General features: G+C 34.8%; 1 protein-coding gene across 3 annotated transcripts in view; it reads left to right on the top strand.

Moving 5' to 3' along the window:
- Nucleotides 1-27,794, top strand: part of form3 (formin 3) — a 94,281-nt gene that overhangs the window by 46,406 nt on the left and 20,081 nt on the right. For 2 of the 3 annotated variants that reach the window (XM_053759419.1, XM_053759418.1), the window contains one exon: nucleotides 391-415. The exons of the other annotated variant lie outside the window; for it this stretch is intronic. Coding sequence is in view for 1 of the 2 variants with exons in the window: in XM_053759418.1 (XP_053615393.1) it covers nucleotides 391-415 (25 nt within the window). In the remaining variant the exon portion in view is untranslated. The remainder of the gene's footprint in view (nucleotides 1-390; nucleotides 416-27,794) is intronic. 3 annotated transcript variants of the gene reach the window in all.

Genomic DNA, 27,794 nt, shown 5'->3' with positions numbered 1-27,794 from the left:
AGGTCCTGGGTTCGATCTTCAATCATGTCTGAAAGTGATATTTTTCCGTTTATAGGTTAATACTAACAGCGCCCCGGGGCTTTGCTCTCGTTGGAATTTCGGGATAAAAAGTACCCTGTGTTATTCCAGGTTATATTCTTTACCCGTACCCGTGTACCAAATTTCGTAACAATGCGTCCAGTAGATTTCGCATTAAAGAGTAACACACATACATACATCCTCACAAACTCGCATTTTTATTATTAGTAGGAAGTAAGATTAATTGTTCTCACTATAGATACCCCTTACTGTGTAGTAGAGCTACGAATCAAAATTAAGTCTAATCTCTTTAATCGTGTTGGACATAAAATTTTAATGACATATTTATGACTATGTGTCGTGTTGTTACAGATGCTGAGTGCGCCGATATATTTGGGTATGTTTAAGAATTTATGAATATAAATATATTAGGACAAATCACACAGATTGAGCTAGCCCAAAAGTAAGTTCGAAACTTGTGTTATGGAATACTAACTCAACGATACTATATTTTATAACAAATACATATATAAATTTACATCCAAGACCCAGGCCAATCAGGAAAAGATCATTTTCCATCATGACCCGACTGGGGATCGAAACCGGGGACCTCTCGGTTCAGTGGCAAGAACTTTACCACTGCGCCACCGAGGTCGTCAATGGGTAACAATATATCAAAATCAATTTATTTATTTAGGAATTCGGACTTCACAGAAATGAAAATAATGCTATACAAAGAATGGCGTCCTCTTAATTTTTAATATATGTATAAGACCTATATTTGTTAATTGACGTCCTTGGAGAAAAGGCTGCGGTGAAGTTTGTTGCGCCGCTTCTTCTTCACCTGTGTTTTGGAAGCCGGCAGTAGACTTAGTTTAAGTAATTTTTTGACGTCAATAAGTGATGTATATCATCCTAAATTGAATAAAGAATTTTGAATTTGAATTTGCCCACATGCCCCTTGGACCTGAATGTATGGGGAATAATAATATACATATGAAAATATGCATTTAACATATGTTATGACGTTATAATGAATATAACCTCCTCCTTGAAAGTCAGGCGATAAACAAATAATGTAGACCATTATTTATTAGGAATTACAAAAGCCAGGAACAAATCCATATAAACTTGTTAACCAAACTCAGTTGTGTTGATAAAGAAGTCAGTTTGTAATGATGGGGATCATTATATTATATGCTGGAGGCGACACTAGTTACTTATCGCTATATTTGAAGCTCAGATCATATCGTGCTGGTTTCCTGACAGACGAAATCGTTACGGGTGTGAATTTCACGACCGTTTGAACGCGACGTGTAGTGCGTTTCTTTCGAGCCCGACATTTTTTTTTATATATTTTTTTTTAAAATTAAACGTTGACACAATTAACATTGTACCACTACTTTACTTATTTATAAAATAGGATAATTAAATTGATTACTGTGTATGGTACAGTTTAATGAGAACACTAATGAGAACCCGCGGCGGAGTTCAAAATGCTCGTGAAATTTCACCCTTGCTTGTTATGCATGTCACCCAGGCTTTTTTAAATTACAGACACAATATTATGTCCTGTAAATCTCATGGGAATAATCACCCGTTATTAATTTTTTAGTGCGTTCAAAAATTACTGCTTGTCTCCCCTCCATTCGCCACTATACTCGTCCAGTGTGAATCAGAACCAGGTATTTTAGCCTGAGATGTTCGCTTTGGTATTTATTCATATTATTTTGTATTTTATAGCTACTTGCAATATTGGCTTTTGAATTATGTATATGTTAATAAAGCTGTGATGTTCGAGGTGATTATTATAAAGATTTATGATAATATGTTGAAATATTACATTTTTTGTAATTAAAATGTGTTAGTTTCTTATTAAGTACATTTTTATATATACAATAGTTAGCGATCCGCCCTGGCTTCGCTCGAGTACTGTATTGTGCATGTTATTCTTCATCTTGAATCTAATCTCTATCGTAGTTTTAAAGATCTAAGCATACAATATGGACAGACAGATGGCGGGAAGCATCTTTGTTATTAGCATTCGCGTGTTTGGTGCAAATACACCTTTACATAATGAGTGTATTGTGTTATCTAATTATTATTATATTCAGCCACATGTGTTTGTATACCAATCCGACTCATACATAGTAGTTTTCATCGATCACTATTTGCTTCCAGTGAAGGAAAACTTCCTAAGGAAATCTGCATTGGTCGATAGTTTAGCTCAGTAGTGTGTGTGCGACTCCTTGCCAATATAGTTGGCGGTAGGTAGTCGTAAAAGTCATGACAGATGCCTTTAGGCGACATGAATAAAATGAGACTGACACCAGTATTAGCAATAACATACTCGATATGAATGAATGAATTATCTTACGCACAATGAGTTATTCACCACACGCCTCATAAAAATAAATTAAGTTACATCAGTACCTATTACCCAAAATAATATAACGGCCATTTTTCGTGGCGTGTATATAATAAATTCGATGCACTTTTGTCATTCAAATGTGATGTGTCAAGATGTTACACGATTGTGGTTGTGGGCAGTACGTACTGCCTCACACTGACCCGGGGCCATCCTAAGGGGGCCCTGAATGACCGGTTACTTATTTTATTGTTATGAGGCTATTTATATAAACATTAACTATGTAGATATCATGATAATTAAGTGTGCCGACGACCGTGCGATATGAAGACGATGAAATAGGAAAGCGGACCCTGGGCTCCGACGCTCAGTGAGTGTGGAAATAACAGGGAAAACGCTCGGATGAGAGGCAGAGAGACTGTATGATATGGGCTCCGACGCTCAGTGGCTGAGGAGATAACACGGAAAAACCACAGATGAGAGGCAGAGAGACTGTATGACATTTTTATTCCTACGGGGCCGAAACCAATTCGAATAATATTATTAACTTATCTATAATCCTGAAAGCTTACAAAATACTTCGATTTCGACAGCCATGTCAAAACTTATTTGTGAAATATCCGTAGTTGTCCAAACGGTTACAAGTTCACTTAACGTCAATTTGTATGAAAGGGAAAGCAGTACTTGTTCAAATGTTGAATTTAAACATAAACATTACCATATTCAGAGAAAGACGAGAATATAATAGGTACTTGAAACAATGAAAGAAAAGGCATATTCGTTTAAAATTTTAAAATTAATAAATGGAAATCAAAAGAAAGTTATAAAATACTTATAACTAGCTTTTGCCCGCGGCTTCGCCCACGTGCTTTCCCACGGGAACAGTTATTTTTATTAAAGATACCTTATGTCCTTCTCCGTACTTCAAACTATATGAACTTAGGTATCTAGGTAAAATTTCAAGAAGATCGTTGGAATAGATAGATCGTGAAGATGTAACAAACAAACCAATTTACTTTAATATTAGGGTTATGGATTAGCGGAGAAAATGTCGCTGTTTAGTCTAAAGCTGTCAAAGCTTTTTATCTCTTGGCCTCGTACGGCATCCAGGTTATGGGAGGTTATCAAGGACTCCCATTCTGGGGCGGGAACCACACGCCTCATCTGCGCCTTTTGGCTCTATGTTTATTTGGATTTACTTACTCCTGATACTGTACGCGTGTATACGTGTGATACTTGTGGCGTGTGGTTCCTAGCACTAGCATACCACTCCATATCCTCCAGTGGATGTCGTACGAGGCGACTGAGGGATACACAGCCGAGTCAACTGATAGGCAACAATAGCATTCCTAGGGAGGGTTGACGTCAGGCAGGCGGTTGATTGTAAAATCACGGCAGAGTCTTCAGAATTTTGTTTTTTGTAGTGTTTTTTTTTTACGCTGACTCCGGTCTTCGAGGCTTCATTTTTCATCATTCGAGGCAGAATTGAGATAGAGACTATACCTGTCTCCCTTTCTCCTGCTCCTCTGTGGGTTTTCCCGGTTGCTTCCTACTTTTTCGTTTCCACTCCGCACAGTCGTCGGGCATCGCTAGTTGTGATATACCATATCTAATTATCATAAGACCTAACTATTCGTCACAGTTGGCGACGTGTCAACGAGCAACGTGCATCCATATTGAGTGGGCATTAATTTCACAAGAAACATCTGTTTAGTAAACAAAGCTGGAGGTCACGAGGTCAAAATCAAGCAAAGATACTTTCTCGCTGTGCTTGCTTTGTGAGAATTTTGTCTGTCTATGTTTATTTATTATAGTATATATTCGGAAAACCAATGTTATGAATCTACGTAATTATTTAACTTCTATTCATAGAATTAATTTTCAACATACAGACAATAGCTTTTGATGTCGTCAGAGAGGTCTTGTTGCATTCAACGCGCGATAAAACAATCATGTTCTAATCGTTGAGGAGTTCCATCGTTGGGAGCCGATGTTTAAGTACAATTTTAAGTATAAAAGCTAGGTACCTAAGGTACTGTAAGTGTACTTTAGGCACTAAGTGGAGTTAGACTTAGACGCATGCTAATATATTTTACTGCTTAACTTTTAAAAAAAAGTTTGTTAAAGCAAGATACAGAATAAGTACGCTGATTGATTATTGATTATAATCTTTTTCCTATGTAAGGATTGTCGCGTAGTATTCTTGTATATTGAAGTAGCGTTTGATCGCCCTAAAATAGGTCTACATCCTCCCGTAGAGATATCGTACGAGACGATTAAGGACAGAGCGTTGCCAATTTACTTAGTAATTTACTAAGTATTTATTTTTTAAGGATCTACCACACTACATTAATCCTCAGATGTTAAGATTCCGAATTTCACAACGGATCACAATATAAATTAATTTTATTATAATACTTGACAAAATGACAAGTGGATTTCAAAACATTATTATACGTTCTATTAGTGGTTAAATGTAATAGTATTTGCTCACTAATGTTTTAAAAAAACACGTCATCGGCAACCGTAATCTTCTACTTAACACATATACAAAAGAAAACTTACGTACAGTGGCCGGCGCAGGTTGCGAAAGTGTTCGCAATAGTATGGAATGCTATTGCAACTTGTTTTCACGCTTGTACGCCCGAAACTAAATGAAATTAGCGTATCTAATTGGATATGTTAAGTTTCCAAAACTGATTTGACTGAAAAAATATTGCACAATAATTTGATAGGATTACACTTTCATAATTCATCCTGGCTTCGCTCGGAAAACCATAAATTAAACCTTCTTGAGGAATCCTAGTAATATAAATGCGAAAGTTTACGAGGATGTGTATATGTATGTATGTTACTCTAGGATGGATTACGAGTATGTTTGGTACTCTTTCACACAATATCTACTGGACGGATTGTTATGAATTTTTGTACACGGGTAGAATATAACCTGAGATAACACAGGGTGCCTTATATCCCGAAACTCCCACAGGAGCGAAGCCCCGGGGCGAACTAGTCTAACATATATTTAAAAAAAAACAATAAATTTGTAACCAGGATATATAATATACAATATGTCCATATGAGGCCGAAACAATGATACTATATTGATTGAATTACACACCCTCAATGATCTGTCAAATTGGTCAGCCATGACAGTTTTAATTTCACCCAGATTTATTCATAAATAAACTCTATTTGCTAGGCGAGAAGTATCAAATTGCATTGCAGTTTCAATTGTAGCTACCATTTTAAAATGCAGTTTTGCTGATCATTGTGACTTAACGATAAGTGTTGTTATTGTTTGATATCTTTGTGCGTATGATTGTTAGTTTGACGGAAATGAGCTGTCACTTGACCGTCACGGATGACATAAGCTTGTTGAACAGGGTTGCCAAAAAAATATAACATCGATTAAAAAGTTAACAATTTATCTTTTTTCAAATAAATATCCAAGTAAATAAAAACGTCATTTCCGAAACACGGAGGAGCTCAAGCTCGGAGTAATATATTTTTTGGTCATCGACGACAGTCAATATTATTGGTATCAATATTGATCACGACCTTTCGAACGAGTATGTCAAAGTACCTAAATGAAAGTGACTCACTTTCGTTATTCCAAAGCAAACATCGCCGAATTCTCACGCCACGATAATTGTTAGATAAACATCGCGCTAAACAGGTACTGCTAATAAGGAAGAGTGTGTACTTGTCAGTTCATTAATAGTTACTTACTTCAGTTCTTACTTAAAATGTGTATGACATAATTTTCGTCTATTATTAAAAAGAGACTAAAAGAATTATGTCGAAATATAATAGTAACGCTATGTTTTATGAATGCTGTACAATATTTAAACTGAACTTTCAAAAATTCAGGCAGTTCTTAAAATTTCGAAAAATCTAAATTCCTGCGTCTTTTAGGTTACCTCTAGATGGATTTCTGTGATAAAAGAATATATGTTTACTTATTCCCACGGAAACGAAGCCCCGGGGCGCAGCTAGTACCATATAATTTAAAATTTGACGTGAAAAAATACCTGTGAAGGTCTGACTTCTGAACAAATGATTTGATTTTATGAATTAATTCACTTTTGCCAGCCCTTGCGCAAGGCCCGACACACACGGAGCGTCAAAATGCATACTGCACCCTCTATTGTCAGCTTTCTATTATTCTAATTTAGTTTCCTATTCATAATAATGTTAGGTAAGTCGATCACCGATACGTAGTGGGAATCATCGATTATAGCCATTAAAATAATTGTTATTCACAAGGTGTATGTAATAGATTTTTATTTTATTATAATAAAAAAATATCTTGATGGTAACCATAAAAACGTGAAAAAAATTTGTTTTTTAAACTCGTTTGAAATTGAAGGTTGAGGATGAAAAAAAAATTAGAATTAGATATTTATTACGTTACTTTTGTCCGCGACTTAACCCACTTGGATCTCCCTAGGTAGGTACAGTAAATATAATAATATTTGCATTTGCAATATTAATTAGGGTTGCGTGAATCGTATTTAATTTAAATAACCTACAAAGAACATGGCTTATTTGTTAAAATTATTGTTTGTACCTATCTGTTGTCCGCTTTGTTAAGATCAAAAAATTTAAAACCAAAAGTTAATTCAAATCAAAAATAAATTAATTCTATAAAAAATACATACCAGCGTAAATCTCTGTACGTACCAATATTACGTAATTGTCTTTTAATCGCCTCATTTATTTATTTTGTAATTACAGTGTCAGGTTATTAATTATCGCAAAAAGTTGTTAAATCAATAAATTCGTTGCAAAAACACAGACTCAATGAGAGTCGCTGGAGAGGCTGTGATGGTAATAAACTTGACGTCACATCACCTTGTTCTGACTATTATACAAGGCTCATAGAAATTTTTGTTCTCGACTTTATTTGGTAAAAAACACAAGCTTTTATTGTTGTCAGAGAGATCACAATTCATTCAATGTGTGAAAAAGAACCATGTCCGTGCAGTAGACTGTTGTTCCCACGTCTGGAGTCGTTACTGGGTGCACCATCAGATCATGCTTATTATAATAATGCATTGTTATTCAAACTAAACGTGTGTACAAAATTTCAGCTCAATCGGTTGAAGATATCTGCTTCAAAATTGAGTTGTAACATTCCACTCGAGACATAGGGACATAGCGAAAAACGAGCTTGTAATAAAACAAAAACAATATTCCTGCCCAAATCACTGCCGTGACAGCGACCGTGAACTGTTGCGCATGCGGCAACCGCCATATTGTTAATTATTATCTAATCAACTCATAGTAATATGATTAGATAGATATGATTATATATTTTTTAATTTTATGACTAAAATATGACTGTTTAAAACATGACTGTTTTAGCTTCTTGTTGATGAAAATTTTTTTAAGGATATCTGTAATTCAGTAGCTACTTACTTGGTATATTTTCGCTTTTCTTTCGGTTGATTTCGCCAAATATGGAAAAATAGCGAAAGACCAAAATTACATAGTTTTGTTAGGTCTCCCTATGTAAAGAGCTTTAATCCAGTCTGTTTGAGGGAAATTCCATTCCACCTATTGTAATGGTTGACACATGAAATTTTCACTAGTAACCTAGTTGCTATGGCTACTTTAACATAAAATTACTTCGGTATACATAATAGGTACAAACTCAAATTTAAATAAAATTAGTAACACAATAAGGGATTTCAGTTACTATTCTGATTTTTTTGCGATTCGATCGAAGAAAACCGGCGTAAGAAACATCGAGACTATACATTTTAAACTATTTTGTTAACTTTTTTGTCATTAAGAGCCATCCCACAGTTGGGCAAAGCCCCTTCCATTCGGTTCGGTCTTTTGTTATGTTTAATTTACACATAAAAATAAAAGCAAATTTGCGGACTTACGGCTGCTGGCGTCCTTTACATATTTAACAGTTGCACATACCTTTCTTTTACAATGGGTCTCACGAAACCATAGCCGTTTTACACACGTCTATTGATTAAGCGTCGTTGACAGCGGCCAATTCATATTCATAACAGCCTCCTACAACCTTAGTTAAACAAACGGGAATTACCACACAATTGTGAGATGTAGGGTTGCCATGTCGACAATAAAACTTTGATTTTTGGTTTTTTTATACTTTTGTTTTTTCTCTCTCTCATCCCGGCTTTATCCCGATCCGCTCCTCAGCGGTTAAGCGAGTCCAGATTATGCTTTCTTAATTTTTCTCCCCTGCTTCGCACAGACTTCACCATTCTTAGTTCTTTGGCGCGTATATCACTTCAATACGTTTTGCTGCCAGGCGACAAAGACCAAGAATATCAGACAACGAACGAGTGTTAAAAAGTCAAATTCAAATTCAAATCATTTATTCAGAAATTAGACCATCACAGGCACTTTTTCTCGTCAATCTATAAATATAAATTTACTACTGTAAATATAAATTTATACTATAAATATAAATTTATTATATTTATAGTATATGTTTAATATTATTTTTAATTTCTACTATAAATATAAATTTATAGTTATTTCTCACAAGTTACCAACTGACATAGAAAATTTCCATACAACTTTCCTGCCCAATCCAGCTATATACTCTCATACAAAGTGGCAGATTGGGCCGGCACGTGAGGGACCAAAGATTACAGCGCTCTGTCTCGTTCCCTCTCATGGCTTACTAATACGGATCTCTTCATTGTATTAGCGAAACGGAAGATATAACGGGTTCTTTATCTTTCTCTTTTAGCGGGCGCCGCGGGCGGGGCAAAAACATAATCTCAGGTTATATAAAGGAAAATCTGTTTTTTACGTATTTTGTGTTTTGACAACCCTACTACTGATAATTGGTAATCACAACCGTTTTACATACATTACTTTTGGTTTAGATGGACTGTGAATAGGGGATTGTTTCGACTGGTATGGGGTTGGAATGATAATGCTGACGCAAATATAATTAATATTATTTAAGTTTAGTTTCATTATAAAAGGGAATATTTAAAATTATACGATACGGTAGATTGTTTTGTAAAAAACTAGCTGCACCCCGGAGCTTCGCTTCCGTGGGAATTTCGGGATTAAAAGTACCCTATGCATTATTCCAGGTGATATTGTACCCGTGTACCTTTCATAACAATCCGTCCAGTAGATTTTGCGTGAAAGAATAAAAAACATACACACATACAAACTTTCACATATATATATATATATATATATATATATATATATATATATATATATATAGGTATTTCTTATCCCGAAAATCAAAATTAATAACAAAAATATAATCACAAAAACATTTTTCTCTTAACATGTACAAATTCATGCAGTATCACGACTTTATACTTTACCAGATCAAAAGACCAAACAGAACCAAAAGTTGCAAGAATCTAAGGCCATGTTTAGCTAAATAGCGCGCTTTAGAACTTAAATAGCGCGCTTTAGAACTTAAATTCTGAGTTGTTCGCCCACCGTCTATGAGAAGAATCTCCTGATCCAGAGCCTCCAGGGCCTTTTCCCTTGATAGACCTTTACATTATATGTTTTACATGGAGCAATGAAACTAAATTATCAGTATTATTAATGAAAATACAAATGTTTTCTATAGGAAATGAAAACTGCAAACAGCTAACACGATGTTTAATATTATCCTCGTATATTGATATGCAAGCAAGACATATACAAAGCGCTCATTATATCTGTCTGTCTGTCTTTCTTCCTGTTGACTTTGTTAAATAAATATTTTGTACATGAGCGTTTGTAGAGGTTGAGCATTCTATTTTATGTTTCATTTCAATTTATTTGACGTTTATGTTGTGCAAGAACGTGCTCTCATTGCTTCGTCGTCCTCCGTTGTTTTGGGCGTAGATGGAGAAATTGTATGGAGACTAGCAACCCGGTGTGGCTTCGCACGAGCTCTACAAATCTTCGGGAATTGAATGAGTGGAAACTGTATCAAAATCTGTTACGTGGTTAAAGGAGCACAACGGAGCGACAACGCGCAATGGAGCTGGGACTCCAAACGAGAAACGCGACAAAACGTTGAAAGCTAAATTGTAAGAAGTTCGCACCTTTTGACAAACAAAATTTTATTGCATACTTATATTAAAATTAGCTTCAGTTAACACAGCATAGCCCACCTCCTGTCGTCGCCCTTAGCCCCCAAACACACATTGGCTTTTGAACACGGTTTCATTTGTTTTATACAAAATTACACACGGTCAACGACCTCTGTGATCCAAGAAGATTAGATAACAGTAAACACGAACAGGCAGAAGCTTATCAACAATATGACATCACTACATATTAGGTACTCTGTCGTCTGTACGTATGTCCTCGTATATCGTCTGTTAGGTACGTCTGTACGGAGTTCACGGGTAGAATATTACCTGGAATAACACATAGTGTACTTTTTATCTCGAAATTCCCACGGGAGCGAAGTCCCGGAGCGCAGTATTGCTATAAAAGTATGTAAATATGCAAGAAAATATATAATAATAAAACTGAATGAATATGAACTTGCGAAAATTCCTTTTTATTGATTTTTAACGACATTTATCTTCACAATACTGTTGTATATTTGTTAAGTCATAATAAATTCAAATTCAAGGTAATTAAATTTAGAAACAAACGACTTCATATTCACACAAATTGTTTCCTTTATTTTTGTATTTTTCATCAAAGACGCTCAAGGTCATAACAATTCCGTTAAACGAAAACATTACACATTCATTACAGAAGCGGTAAATTATACATTTATACAAATATACTACCTACGTTACATAAGCGACCGTGAGCGTGAGGTTTTGACCTACTTGTAAACATCTGTTCATATTAGTGATTGACAGACATACATAGTTATTACCTAGTTTACTAACAAATCTACCTGGATGACTACAGTTATAGTACCATAAAGTACTATGGGAATAGAGAGACTATAGCTGGGCTTACCCCTCTGCTAAAACAAAAGCGATACGGATGGCTCTTCGTGCCTGTACGGGTAATAAAACTACATGGTCTCTTGATTCCTAGCTAGATCAAGTTGACAGCGCGAGTAGCGGCTGTCGTGCCGCGTTCTTCAGTTTCCTTCGGTCAAATTGAATCAGGGACGTGAAACTTCCAAATTATATTGTGTTACATGTCACAATTGATTGATTTCTTATCATATTATTTCTATTTTACAACATTAATATGTGAAATGTGTATATTTGAATAAAAATCCAATGTTTACAAGGATCTGTTTGATTAGTAACGATGCTTTTAAAATTAACTTTGTAGCCACAAAATGTTCCTGCTTAAACAACTCAGCCACTCTTCCTTTCTTATCGAGTGTGATATTGCTAACACTGGTGACAAATCTAATCAAGTCGCCTAAAGACACCGGACATAACTTCTACGACTACCTAAAGACAACTAGTGGCAAGTAGTCGCAAACACACCATTGGGCTTAACTATCAGAGAGTGAGGTGGTTGGAAGCTAAGATGCCAATCACAAAACGATAGATTAAGGGTTCTTATTTAGATTAAATGAACCCTAAAGATTTAGATGAACCATCACTAACAGCCATATCACGGAATGTCGGGTAGGAAGTGACGACGACCTTGGAAATGTTGGTGTCTTTTCGACAATACACATCATTTGTTAACATACTGTAAATTGTACAATGATTTATCACTACACGCCCTGAATGTGCATTGTGAGTTGGAAGGGTTCATTAGGATGATATTGCTCTATTTCTGTTACTTCTTCGGAAAAGTTGGGCATTATCTTCTTCATAATCCTATTCCTCATGGCTGAGGGTCGTGGTTGTTACGTGGAATGAAACACACACAACAACTTTCTTGGCATTATTAATGGAGTGGTTTGCCATTGCCTTCTCCATTTCACACACAAGTTAATAAGAATCAACCAGTGTACAGGTTTCCTCGCGATGTATTCCTTCACCGGAAGCAAGTGGTGGACGATGAAAACTACTATATATGAGTCAGATTGGTATACAAACTCATGTGGCACGAGTAGGATTCGAACCTGGGACCTTTCGATCCATATACGGGCGTCTTAACCATTACGCCACCACCGCTTCTACATGTCCGCTGGACATAGACAAATATATAATAATAAATTGTTATTATAATTTATAATATGTGTCTCATATTGATGAGACACATGAAGGCACCAATAAGTTTTCACAAATAGAAACAGATTGGGCAAATTTAAGTCGTACAAAACTGTAAATGTAAATGAACTGTAAATGAAGCAATATCAATATAACCAACAAACAAGAAGTTCTGGAACGAAGTTAAATAAATATGTACTATTATTTTCCTTACTAATGTTATAAATGCGAAAGTTTGTGTAGGTGTATGTGTGTTTTAATATGTTTGTTACTCTTTCACGCGAAATCTACTGGACGGATTGTTATGAAATTTGGCACCCGGATAGAATATAACCTGGAGTAAAACATAGGATTATCTCCCACGGAGGCGAAGCCCCTGGGCGTAGCTAGTATATAATATTTTACTAAACGTATTTTGTTTTTAATTACAACAATTCTACAACTTTATAGTATTATAACCTGATAATTTCTCTACGAATTAAAACGTATTTCATACACGCTCACGTGAAACTTGTACGACCTTTGAATAACTTAAGGTTGTTAGTCTGCAACCAAAAGAAGGTCGTTTCGCGATTAACGCAATTTGTAAATATTTAAATTTTAACAATCTATTTTAGGATTATCTGTTTCTTTGTCTCTGTGTGGCTCCACTACTGAAATCATTCACTGATACTTCATGAAATTACAATATTTTTATAACAATTAAATAATACAAATTACATTTAATTACATTACCTTGCTACTTACTGTCTAAATTTTTTCAAAACGTAATTTATAATATATGTATTTGAATCTGCAGTAAACAAGTTTGTAGGTACTTCATTAGTCAACGCAATCGAAAGACTTGGTCATTCAAATCTCACATATTTTATGATTCCGGGTTCCGTCATAGATATAGAAGGGAATTTAACATGAAGTAAATGCCAACACAGATAGAAAAATCTGAAAACTATAAAAATGCAAATACTAGTAACAAATGCGAATGCTAGTAGTTTGTAGCTTTGGTAAACATCATTTAATTTAGATTATGACGTGAAAAAGTGCCTGTGAAGGCCTAATTTCTGAATAAATGATTTGATTTTGATTTTGATGTGTATACATGATGTATACACTATCGAGCCACCATTATGGTGGCTTGATAGTGTATTATATTCTTAGTTATTGTATTATACTCTTAGTCAACGTTTCTGATATTCGCGTGTTATGAACATAACGGCTATAAACATTAACTGTTCTTGTAAATAGATTATATGACATAGTGCAAAACTATGGCCATAATAATTCATAATTTATGTATGTCTATGAATATATTCAATGCCAAGCGACGATATATATGAGTACATAGCATTGGGCGAATGTATAACACGAATGATCCATCAAAATATGTCGTTCCGGAACATAGCAGGAACAATGTTACGTGTGTTCGACATTGTGTGGACAATTAGGTTCCTGTTTATGATATGTTAAACCTTGTTTTTCTTTCAAATAGTCAACTTTTTAATTCATCATTTTGGGCAAAACGATGAAACGAAAATGATGAAATATTCAATTATTTAAGATCTGAGATCGCGTCATAAACTGTACCATAATCGGATGGGTCATTTATTTAAACATTATTGCAGAAAATACTATTAGTAAAAGTACAAGAGGTGGACTAAAAGCATTATTTTACTACACCTATATAACAACAATGTTTATAGTACTAGCTGCGACCCGGGGCTTCGTTTCAATGGGGATTTCGGGATAAAAATACCCTATGTTATTCCAGGTTATATTCTACCTATATACCAAATTTCATAACAATCCGCCCAGTAGATTTTGCATGAATTAGTAACAAACATACACACACACACATACATACTCACAAACTTATGCATTTGTAATATAAAACAAAGCCGCCAGCTACGTCTCGTGTCTTTTTCTAATTCTTCTTCTTCTTTTAAATAATGCAACAGATTTTAATGCAATTTTCACAGTTATTTAGACAATTTATTAACGGTATAAACATACAAAACAGCTTATTAGATCGTGCGAAGCCGGGCTAACATATGTTAACATGTCCACGAGCTGGAAGCAGATAGGTATATTCATAAAACTTCAATTGCAATATACCGGTAGTCGACCCACAATTAAGTTGAGTAGGTACGCACATACATACACCCATACATGGCGCCGGCTTTGATCCAACTCCCAGCTTAGATATTTTTATCTCGTAATTTCTTATGAGAGTTGTGAGAAATGTTAGCTGTATGTGGCAAACTATGGGAACTGAAGAAAATATGGAGTTATTACGATCAGTAACCACGTGGTAACCATCCTACTTTGTGGAAAGACCAATAGAAGAGAGATCAGTAAACATAGCGCCAGGCTCTCAATAGGCCCAGACATTTTAGGCAAGATATTTCAGATTTTTGCGTGTAACGCCCAAAGCGGTTCGTTCCCACCTGGGAGCCCTTTGCGCTGTTACTGTTACGGCTGTACGGTCCTTGCGACTGTCGCCATATTTCCAAATTCAAATATATTTTTTTGTCATGGTCGTGATATAAATAGAACATGCATTCTGCCTTATAGACGTATAAATATTTAGGTGTCAATTAACAAAATTGTCAATAATATTATTAAATTAAATTGTCAATATATTCCTCCGGTTAAGCATTAAAGGTTGACGTAGCGACCAACTTTATATTAATATTTTTTTATTTTTTTATAAGGCACATACAACAACATAAACATATGACATTAATAGAAAACATGATATTAAGTAATTTCTGATGTTTACATCAACTATAGATGTGCACATCATTCAATTTTTTTTTCTTACTGATTACATTTACAAACAATAAAGTATTTTGAAAAAATATTTTAAAATTTTGAAATTAGTATGCTAATTTTTAAGGTAATTAGGTATTAAGGTAATTTAATGAAATAAAATATTTAAAATTATATTATTTATTTATATACACGCTAATTACTATAGTTGTGTCGCAGTTGCATCTCGATCGTTCTTTTTCGATCGGAGATTTCTTTTACCATTACGGTAAACCGTTGCCGTTATAAAAACACCAATTTTCAAAAGAAACTTTGATTTTTTATTTATTTTATTAGAAGACACGAACAGAATACCGCATTATACTATCAAGGCAGTATAAAAATGTGTACATTCATAATTGTATGTCCTTAAACAAGTAACAGAACCCTCATAAAAGCAAATGGCGTCAGGATATGTCTTTGTGTAGCAATCTGAGATCTAGGAAGCAAGCATAAGACTGCTCTATACGGCCATCCCCCATATAAGGCATATTTGTATGTAACCTTACTCAGTCCATGTATGGGCAATGTATGATCTTATTCAGATAATCATAGATAATATTCCTTTGGTATTTAATAAATCTATTCAAAATCGTAAATAATAACTTTAGTAATCTACACTATTATTATAAAGATGAAGAAGCGTTTGTGAGTTTGTATGTTTGAGGCGAGTAATCTCCTAAAACTACCTAACTACTCTTTTTAAATCGGTTCCGATTTAAAAAATCTTTCACCATTACAAATTTACTTTATCCAAGATTGCTATAGCCTATATTTTATCTCAAAATTCCCATGGGAACAAAGCCCCGGTCAACATTTAGTATGTTATCCACGACTAAGTGGCTCGTTCCGGCTTCGCTCGGGTAAAACCATAATAAATTATACACCTGAACCTTCCCCAAGAATCACACTGTCTATTAAAAAAACCTGCATCAAAATCCGTTGCGTAGTTGTCAAGATCTAAGCTAGCTTCCCGCAAGACAGCAATAAGCTACTTTGTTTTATACTATGTAAACAGTGATGTAACAAAAATGTCTATACTGAGTGAGTTTTTAATCATTAAATAAATAAATAAATATATTAGGACAAATCACACAGATTGAGCTAACCCCAAAGCACAGATTAAATAATACCCCAGCCCAAAGTAAGTACGAAACTTGTGTTACGGGATACTATAACTCAACGATACTATATTTTATAACAAATACATATACTTAGATAAACATCCAAGACCCGGGTCAATCAGAAAAAGATCATTTTCCATCATGACCCGACCGGGGATCGAACCCGGGACCTCTCGGTTCAGAGGCAAGTACTTTACCACTGCGCCACCGAGGTCGTCAAATATCATTGTCATATTTTTTATACATAATGTGTCCTTGGCACTGAATTATTTTTGTATGAGAGTAAACTCGCAATTGGGAGAAAAATTTAGTTGATCCATACATTTTCCTAAAGTTAGCTAGGTAATTTATTTTTTATGGAACTGCCGATTTTTTCGCGATTTCAATGGGTTACTCTCGTCCTAAAAGTTGTTTAGTATCATGGACTGAGCATGTAAACAAAAAGATTCCTTAGAGTCATGCCCATTGCTCCTCTACGCTCCGTCGTATTCCGAAACGTTGACGTCCGTTGACGGATCGACGCAGAACAACGTAGAAATTGTATGAATTTTCGATGTACGTCAACGCACCTCAGTGTTAAAACCTAGAAAACAACAGAGCATAACGGAGCTGCAACGTAGACGAACGATTATTTTCAGACATGTCAATATAAACTTAAGCAATAACAGATGTTATATAGTTACAAATAATAGTTTTCGAATAAACTTATCCTAATATAACCAAAACGGGGGTTTCAACTGTCTGTTTGTAATTTTTAAACGCGTAGGATGTGTCCGGCGCGGCCCAATTCAAGTGCGTACTTCCGATGGCTTGCTGTAGGGCTGTCTACTACGCTTTATGTCCGAAATTGAATTTACTTGTTATGCACCATCCTTGTCCTTACATATTATAAAACAACTCTGCCACGTCTGTCTGTCTGTTCGCGATAAACTCAAAAACTACTGCACGGATTTTTACCCGATTTCCACCTATTGGTGGATGGGTCCTGAAGAAGGTTTAGGTGTAATTTGTTTTTATTTTTACCCGAGCGAAGCCGGGACGGGCCGCTAGTAATAATTATAAAAAAGTATTTATTTTTTTGGAGAAACAATATTCTCTTCCTAATGCCCTTAAAAAGTCATTAAATTATAGCATCCTTATGATATCACAAATCCATAACTAGTTGCTGGTTATTGTAAATCATACCACTGAAACGGTTCTCCGACAATTACTGCGTCTACGAACGTTTCGCCGACAGAATGTCTCCTCTATTTTGTCGGCGAATCGTTCGTATATGTAGGGTTCTGTCGTTCAAACGCCCGATGTCGATACATTGTCACTTTTCACATTCATTTTCACAACTTGTTCAGAATTTCAGACTCCACTCGATAAGAAAGAAAAATTACAATAATAAAATTCTAAGTGGAAAATTCACGCGGGTGGTGTCAGGGTTGGCAGTGATCAATAATCACTGCCAACCCTGACGACTGACATGTCAGCTGGAACAGCATCATCCACCATGTAAGCACCGTCATGGATTTAGTAAGTACTTGTGCGGAGTACCTGTCTACTAATTCCATGGCACCGTTACCTAGCTTTCCATCTTTTGTCTGTCACTTGGAATAGAGACCGTATTATGAATTATTGTACCTCATGCAACGCACCCTGTTGCATCAGTTGCAACTGTAACATGCGCAGATAAACGCAAAGCACGCAATTTTACCTAAACGACAGCGGCGCGCATGTTAGTTAAAGTTACAGGTTAAAATACCAATATGTACCTGTAAGTAGATTTTGCCCGCGGCTTCGTCCTCGTGAGTTTCTCTGCGAACACGTAACATACATGATTTTTATATAAACTTTCACTCCCATTATAGTAATTTGGACGTTGATTCTTGAAAAATAAGTGGCCTATATTTTAACCGAGGTCTTTAACTATATGCATACAAAACTTCGTGCAAATGGGTCTAGCGATTTATCTGTGAAAGCGAAACAGATAGACACTTTTGCATGGCAGAATATCCGTCTCACTTCCTCTTGCGATCCGTAGATAGTTGCATAATAAACTGGTTTTCAAGATACAAGGTCTATGTCGGCTCGCACTTCAGATAATTTTTGTGGGCTTGGTGATTTATTACCCGACTACACAGATAAGGCAATGAAAGGTTATGCTTTTGGTACATCAATATTGATGTTTACATCGGTGACTGATGTCCGAGTTCCTCAGGGCACGAGGAATGAAACATACAACGATTTCGTTGGGAAAGGTAGTATTTTAGCTACCAGCAGTGTTAGCAAACACTCGATAAAAAGACTATCAATTGTTACAACATGCCCGTCAGAATGTTTTGTTTCAACAAGACATTTCCTTAGTACAATGACCGATATATTGAGACACAAGATACGCGTGTCTGTCTGTCTGTAAGTGGCAGTGGGCTGATGAGAATGAATGGATTTAGAAGGGATGCGCTTTTGTTTATTTTGTTATGCCCACGCAGATCGTAAATTTTAAAGGACAAGAGATTTAAGTAAATCTTAATTTTTTATGACGCTTATAAGTGGAATCTGTTATATACAGTAGGTATAGAGCGCAAGAAAATGTCATAAAATTTTTAAAAGATGTAAAATTTTATGTGTTTTTAAGCAAACCTCAGGTGTCCAGTATCGCATTTGTGAATAAAATAGAATAGAATAGAATAGAATTAAAAGCAATATGTTGCTTAAATTGAGATTTGTGAAGAAAAGATTGCGGTTAAATTTGTTGTCCCGCGTCTTCACCTGTGTTTTGTGAGATAGCTGTATTTTTATTGACATTACTAGCTGTGTCCTGGGGCTTCGGCTTCTTAATTTCGGGATAAAAAATATCCTATGTGTTATTCCAGGTTATATTCTATCCGCGTACCAAATTTCATCGGTCCAGTAGATTTTGCGTGAAAGAGTAACAAACATACTTAAACATACTTATAGACACATCCTCACAAACTTTCTGTAGAAGTGACTTCAATAGGTGAAGTACAAAAGAATTTACACAATTTTGATATCATACGAAACGTAGTGATGTAACTAATATAATAATAGATATTACAAAATCGATTGTTTTATAAATTTCTCCTTACTAGCAGTGAAAGGGAATTCGTGACTACTTGAAGCTATCGCTTGTATGGTTCGAACATGCATGCATCTGTACTAGTATCTGTATACTGCGATTCCACCTTGGAATGATCTTTTGCACCAGTTGGATAAAAAGTTCACGAGCAAACGACATATTTGACAGTCAAAAAATTTATAGTGCAGGCACGAGCTGGTCGCCACAGCGTAGCCTCGTAGACAAATAATTTTGAAATACACAATTTACCAAATATGAATAATACTAAACAGATTTTTGATTTTTAAAATAGGTTAACTTACAAAAATCTTTCTATCGATTCTGCTAATGTTTTGACATATTGGAATTATTATTTTTCATGGATTGGGTGGATTTTTTTACGGGACATAGTAACCGTAATTGGAAAACAAAAGAGACACGATAGTTTTCACGTTAGCAGAATATACACAGAGATAGTGAGAACCTTTACAGTTTTATCTCCACAACGAAATTGAACGGGGCGTGTACCAAATACTAACACAAATGGAAATACCAGTCCCTATTACTAGTATATCACGTTCCGATATCGGAATCACTTATACTTATCTAGTATTTTATGGACAGTGAGGATATCGAAGGGGTTATGTCATATGCATCAGCCTTTTTTTGTCAAAATGGTCTTGAAAAACTAGTATTAAGAGTTTTTTTAGTTTAATGAACGTTTAATGGCGTCTTTGGATGTTAGAAGTTGTGTATTGCGTAACTTTTATCAAAATAAAATGGATTTTTAGTGTTAAAAGTTAGCCGTTTGAACTAATAAACTCATTTAAAATCATCAAGTTAAAGGTTGAATGGTTAAAATATATGATATTTATATTATAACTTTCCCCATAAGAACGTGTGCGCATAAGATACATTTATTCCTTAGAGCTTTTGTTTTTAGGGATCTGTGCATCTAAAAAGGTAAATAATAACGCTTCTTGTATTACTTTATCACGACGATTGTACTTAAACTGATCGTGATTTCGGTTTTTACAAAATTAATTTTTATAAAATAAAAATTTTATAAAAAAATAATCTATTAGGTACTTACCTACTTGCTGCTTCTAGCGTGTCGACTCGGCGAATCATATTTATACGCCACCGATACAGCATTACGTATCTTTAGTATATTTTTTTATTAAGGTACCTACTATCTTCTGTCAGTGTTTCTTCATTAAATGAGACGACATTATATAAAACTTTATAAACCAATAAATAAGAAAATTAACAAGAAACAATTTTTTTTGTAGTATATACGCATTAATAAAATATTTTTCAACACCAAATGCTGAATTAAATGTTAATAGATTACAGTTATAAATTATTCTTATAGGCGATAGACAGGCAATATTTTAAATCTCAACTCCAAATTGGTCTCTGTCGTCTGTCTGTCTGATAAGGACGTGATATTTTATCTAATAATAATAATAATTGTACAGAAAAAAGACTATGTAATAAAAATGGCGCTTATGTGGCGTAATGTTTGATATATAAGTGTTATTTTTAACTATCAAAATGCAGCGCCATTGGCTACTACTAAAGAATAGCCTATATAATAAGTAGTCGTTAACTCTTAATATCTTCAAAGCCCACGTAAAAGAACAAGTAGTTTAGATTAGGCTTACAATAGATATAATATATTGTATCTAATCCAACGCACACAGTTCGACTTTTTGCCCATAACAGGTTATAACCAGATAAAAGAAGCGTTTTTTTAAACCATTCCAAAAATGAAATAATCTACAAATAGTTATGTCATAATTCATTATTATGATATTATTACATACTATCTTTTGCCAGGGGCTTCGCCCGCGTGTTTTTCCCTTTATTGAAATTAAAGGCAAAGATTATTTATTTGCAAAAACATGAGTTTACATTTTTACAATGTGGTGTTAAAAGAAAAACTTAATCCTACATGTTTCACCGTCCACGGGTATGTAAATTTAAATGCAGAGCATGCTATCATCCCACAAAACAAAATCGAACAAATAAAAGTAACTAAATTAACAAAATTTTTATCTGAGTCTATCATTAAAAAATCGTTCGAATTATAATAACATTATCAATCAGTAAGGACCTGAGGTGCTTTTTAAATATATAAATATCCCCCAAAAATGAACTTTAGTGCACTCCTTGACCACACGAAGAACCTACGTGCTAAATTTGAAGATTCTAAACCCAGCGGTTTGGGATGTGCGTGCATTGATATGTCAGTCAGTCATTCAGTGTCTTTTTTTATAATAGATTATACTCTTCTGATCCGAGTGGCGTGTCCCGCCTTAAAATAGGACCACTCCGTAGCCGAATTTGGAAATATAAAACTCCAATCTGTCGGGCTGTCTGTGTGTATGTAACCAATATAAACCAGTCGTTAACAGCGAGGTGACCTTGGCATTCATACGCCCACAACCCTCGAAGACAACTAATACGTTTCAAAGTTTAATTCCTTTTGGTAATTATATTTAAGTATTAACAAACAGGAATTAAATTTCTTGTAACTTACATAATATATTTGTTACATAAAATCACAGATTGGAATGAACGATGCATTTCATTGCAATTTTGAATCGCCAATTTATCGAAAATTTTAAAAAATATAATATCCTTACATATAATAAACAGAAGTCTCATCAAAAGGGGAGAGTTTTATTTTAAAATGATACTCTTACATATAGATAAAAAGAAGTCATCCTGTAGCGTCTATCTGACTGTCTGTAAGAACGCGATAAACTTGAAAACTGCCGGGCGGATTTTTATTCCGTTTAAACCAATAGATGGTATGATTGCTGAGGAAGGTTTAGGTGTAGAAATTAATTACGATTTTGACCGAGCGAAACCGGGACGAGCCTTGATTAAATCGCGAAAAAAATAATGACTCATCTGTCATACATTTACCTACCACATCTTGGGTTATTGATTCTCAATGGAACAGCTGGTACGTTTTGTGATTTCGACGTTGTTTCCCATAAAAAAATGTTGTTCACTATTATTGACGGTTAAGACGGTTAATTTAAAATTGTCACCCCGTAATACTTGCTACGTGAACTTGTTTATTGCCCTAAGTACCCACGACCTCGCTGCAAGGTCTTCCCAATTTGGTCAGGTCGTTTAGTGTTGACTTGCCCTTATAGGTGTAAAAATAAAGTTGATGATGGAAAAGATTGCGAAAATAACTACACAAGTTTTTAATTATCTGTATACAAGACTTCTAGAGGGACTTATCCAGAATATAAAAAGGCAGTTCAAGAAACAATCTACAAACATCAAACAAAGTTTTTGAGGTCTGTCTGTCTGTCTCGATTTCACGGCTAAACCGCTGAGCTGAATTTGATGAAATTTGAAATATAGACAATGACCCGAGGTCTAGGACCTCCACAGCTGCCAAACTATTGCCCGGGACGGATCTATGAGAATGAGATGTTAATAGCCAAATAAAACGGTTAGCGACTCCAACCGGTTCCTATATTTATGTAGAACACATGTAGAACTTCTGAAAAGTATCATGTCCTTAAATGTTTATTCAATAAAAAACACAGACACACCTAACGACATGTTCTTAGAAGCAAATCATCAGTTTATGCTGATAATGACATCTGTTTATAAAACGAACAAGCCAACATTATGCCTCGCATAAATATTTGTCTACTCCCTCTCGCCCATTGCAATGCCTGACAACGCGCATATTACTTTATATAGAATTATGTTATACATAATTTTTCATAGCTTGTTTATGTGTCCCACTGCTGGGCAAAGGCCTCCCGTTTAGTCTTAAGGGTTTTTCATAGGTTTTGTCTCGAGCTGTTTGTTGTCATCCGCGCCTGAAGTTGTTTAGATAGTCCCGCCATCTTGTTCGTGGTCTACCTCGACGCCTGCGCCCTGAGCCCAAGTTGTGTTGATCCATGCCCATTTACCTGGCGACCCTTGCATTAATAATTATGTAAACTATATAAATAAATGTGATTGATTGACACACATTGACAAGGAAAATGTTGGATTTTACAAGTACATTTGCGTTATGCTTAAAATGTGTAGGTACTATTCTTATATGGATTAGTGTTATCAATTCATGTTATTAAGATTTATCGATTAATCAGAAGACATATATATATATATATATATATATATATATATATATATCATTCTTTGAATTAACAGGTTATTTATAGAATGTATGTTATGTCATACAAATAGATTAGTAATAAATGTTACTTGACCATTCTCATGATACGTGCGATTGTGTCTTCTGCTTGCAATCGATGGCTCGTCTATGTCCCGAGTTCCCAAACACCCAGATTTCGATGAAGCCATCGAATGCAAATAATTACTTATTACTGTTCATTTAGTGCACAAGCTCTGTGGTGCCACAGTGCAATAAGTCTAAGCTCAAACTAAGCTGTATTTTATCAGTGAGGTCGCCCAGTGTTTGCGTCTACAGAGACGAAATTTTACAAACTTACTGGAATGTCGTTTGATCCGGTTTGCCTGCATTGTCTACCTATCTAAATGTAATAAATCCACATCTTTAAATATGCAAATAGTTATTCAATAAAATCAGAAAAAATAATTGTTTACGCGAATATGTGTCTGGATTTTCGAGAGAATTGCATCTTTGTTAAACTTTTTATTTCACTTCACATGGTCTTCATAGTTGTCAGACACTTACCTATATCATCCTTTACGACATCAAGCCAGAACAGTCTTCCTTTTTAGCCATATCAATAAAAATGACATTCCTGGAGTTTGTCTGTTATGTCGTGGATATCTGAACATCGCGAGCTCCTCACGCGGTCGTGCCATATCACAACAGATACTTAGTTTGCGAAGCATTTATCATTTACGCGACATGAAACAAGAAAGAGTTACATGTCGCGCACCAAGCTTCGATGCCATTCAAATGGGTGATCATTAAATCATTGGTGGTACTTGGTAACAGTTTAAAACAAACATACATATAAAAGACACCATCCTTCATCCACCAATAAGTTGCCGGAAACAGATACGAATCTGTAACATGTTATGACGGGGGCCAATTGATACTTCTAACCAACGGACCACTGGGTCGGGCGTAATGATGACAGACGTGTGTTGCCAGATAACAGAACGATTGTTATTGTTAGTTATGGACTCCAGTGCAGGGCACCGGACGGGACTCCTCACATACTGGGGACTATTTCACCCAATTCTCCGATACCCGTCATAGGTCGAAGGTTAACTGGTAACCCTAAATTGGCGGTGTTAGACGAAACGATGCTCATGGGACTTTGTAACTTTGCAGAACCTAGTGAAATATCGTTTAGATCATCTTTAGATATGAGTCCATGATGTAATTTTTGGCTGCAGCGTGAAAACGGCACTCGAAGTGGAGGCTGGTTTCCTCTACCTCCTGGCAGCTTGGACTCGGGTGAAGAATGTCGTTTTATTATAAAACTTTTATTGTATTCTTTTTGTAAGAGTTCTAAGTCTTCAAAAAATATTAGTTACAGATTATAGTTAGGTATAGTTCTTTATCACTTACGGTCTAGACAGAGCCAGGAGTTAGAAAAACTCGAAGGCCACGTTTAGCTGTAAGTATGCTAGTTGTGGGCTTATTGATACATTAATTATTAGGATTGTAAGGAAGGGAAAAATCAAAAATCCAGTTCATAGCCCTTTATTGATTGACAACCAGCGCGGGATTTCGCACGCAGACGCAGACGCAGAAAAACTAATTCCAAAAATTAAGGGTTTAAAAATTGCCATGTAACTCGTGATCGCAATAAACCACAGCCTTGAGCTATGCAATCGTCAAAACTAAATCGGCTATTGTCCATTCATTACTGGTAAATCAATTATTTTGCATGTGATATGTTCGTACTTTATAATTGTATCATTGTTCGCTATGTCTTGTCATTATAAGTACCCTTGACCATTATAAAATTAATTAAGATTTTAGCTGTACGAGAGCAGTATAAAAACCGTTGCGTGTGGTCCCTCCGGCCCTAAAATTAGATCACTAACAGGATACTATATGTGAGCTTTGCACGCACTAAAACTTTTTTTAAATATATATTTTGTAGAATATATTTTGATTTCGCATTAGTTTCAATTTGCATGTCATTACATAGTTTCATCAGCAGTCTCGATATAAAAATAAATGATAAAAACCAGTTTTCGATTCAGACCTCTACTTATGTGACAAACTGACACTGGTTTTTTTTATTGATTGATTTTATAATTTAAAATCTGCACCTGGGAAACATCTTGATTTCCGAACGTGTATCGGTGCCAGGTGTGTTTGTTTGGTTTTAATTTAATTTAAATAATTTAATAATTATTTATTGCTAATATTTGACCAAAAGAAATTAAAACTTAAATATGTGTTTGTGGTTACGCCCTAAAATAGGACAACTTTGATATCCTCCTGTGAATTTCCACTAAGGGACAAATAGCCTTGGCATTTGACCGGCAACAATGGCATTCACAAAGAGGGTTAACATCAGGCAAGCGACGTTTTTATAATAGTTTCCTTTTTACAAAGTAAGCCAACTTTATCAAAACAAAAGTATCAATAATACAAAAGCTAACATATCTATGCAATCTTACGCTAATCCGTCTGTCTGTTGCACAATCACGAAGTAACTAAGGTCAGTTCGATATGCATCTTTGTCATTTTGTTTGTAATAGACGCGACCTTACACTTTATTACTAAAGATATAGAGATTAGAATGCCGTGGCATTTGGTTATTGGTGCAGGGTCGTAGGGTGTAGCTTTATACAGATTTTTTTATTGTACAAATGATGAATTTATTATATTAATATTATTATAAATTATTTGACACATAGTTGGGCCGCAGCTAGTTTATAATAAGCAAATATTATAAATATATCAATTAGAATGATAAAACGAAATTTTGCCTTCAGAACTAATTAGCTACTTTCAATTTTGTAGATTATCCATACACTAATACACGTGTCTAGTTAGTACGTAAGTAGTTTTATTTTTAGTTTTATCGACATTAATGGCTATATATAATATAATTTTAAAATAGTTAACATGTCATACTTGTCTTTAGAAATATTTGCATATTTCCAAGTGAGAAAATAACGTTAATAGACAAGTTTCTGAACATTCTTCGAATTCCATCAAATATTCAGATATTCGAAATGCATGTTATTAATTTGACCATGGTTCTTGTAGCGGCATCAATATTAAAAATAGCTGTGTTATTAAAAACATATTTTCTTAAGTTTATACCTAGGTTCATTTACCAAACTAGAAAATTTCGTTAGCGCCAAGCGAAAAACGAATAATTGACGAAACGAAGCGAACACGTTTTTTTTGTAAAATCATGGTCAGAAATGGTCAGACAAATGTATTAAGTGGATTCTGGGCTTCGACGCTCTACGGTGGAGGAAGAACCAGAAAAATGCTTACATAAGAGAGAGAGAGAGATTTTTTACATAAGAGATTTTTTTAAATAAATAACATGGAAAATGAATTTTATAGTTTTTTTTATTTTATTTCTTACAAGAACAAAACTAACATATAGTCGTTCTTTTAACTACCTTTCCTCGGTTTCTTTCTCCTCCACAAAGATTCGGAGCCCAGGATCCTTTCCTGTCTTTTCTTTTCCATTTCGCAAGGTTAATAGTTCTTCAGCATCCTTAGTAGTTAGACCACTAGTACGCATATCCTCCATCCACCCTAAATAAATAAGTAAATAGATATATAGCTATACCACACAGGTAAGTTACAGGTAAGGTAAATAGCATACAGTAGGTACTGAATACTTTCAAATGATAATAATTGTGTACCGTTGTATTTAGCTAAACAATCAATCAATCAATCAATTAATTAATTTAAGAAACTTTGTTCTTGTCGGTGGAGCATAAACAAAAAATGTTTCATTTCTATTCTTTTTAGTGGTTTTTTTAAATTAAGAAAATCTCCTTAATGTTACAAGTTTTTATGTGTACCATGCAAGTTCGGTTAACCGCAAGATTTTATGTCGAGATACTAAAACTGTGTGTGCTTGTCGCTTCCTTAATTAAAACGCTCAATATATTTGTGAACATAATCGCCATTGTAAGACGCTTCCTTGTAATTTTTAACATCCCACATTGATCAGCTTTTTGTCGTGGTATTTTTATATTCAGATTAAAATAAAGCGGTTATTTTGTGGAGAACCTCCTAATCGTAGTTAATGTTCACCAGAGATGCTAATGTGTTGTTATAAAATAAGAAATTTAAATAATAATAAAGAAAAGGTTATAAAAATCGA

Source organism: Plodia interpunctella, chromosome 19 (assembly GCF_027563975.2).
Source record: "Plodia interpunctella isolate USDA-ARS_2022_Savannah chromosome 19, ilPloInte3.2, whole genome shotgun sequence".
NCBI lineage: Eukaryota > Metazoa > Arthropoda > Insecta > Lepidoptera > Pyralidae > Plodia > Plodia interpunctella.
This window is presented reverse-complemented; position numbering and strand designations above follow the sequence as displayed.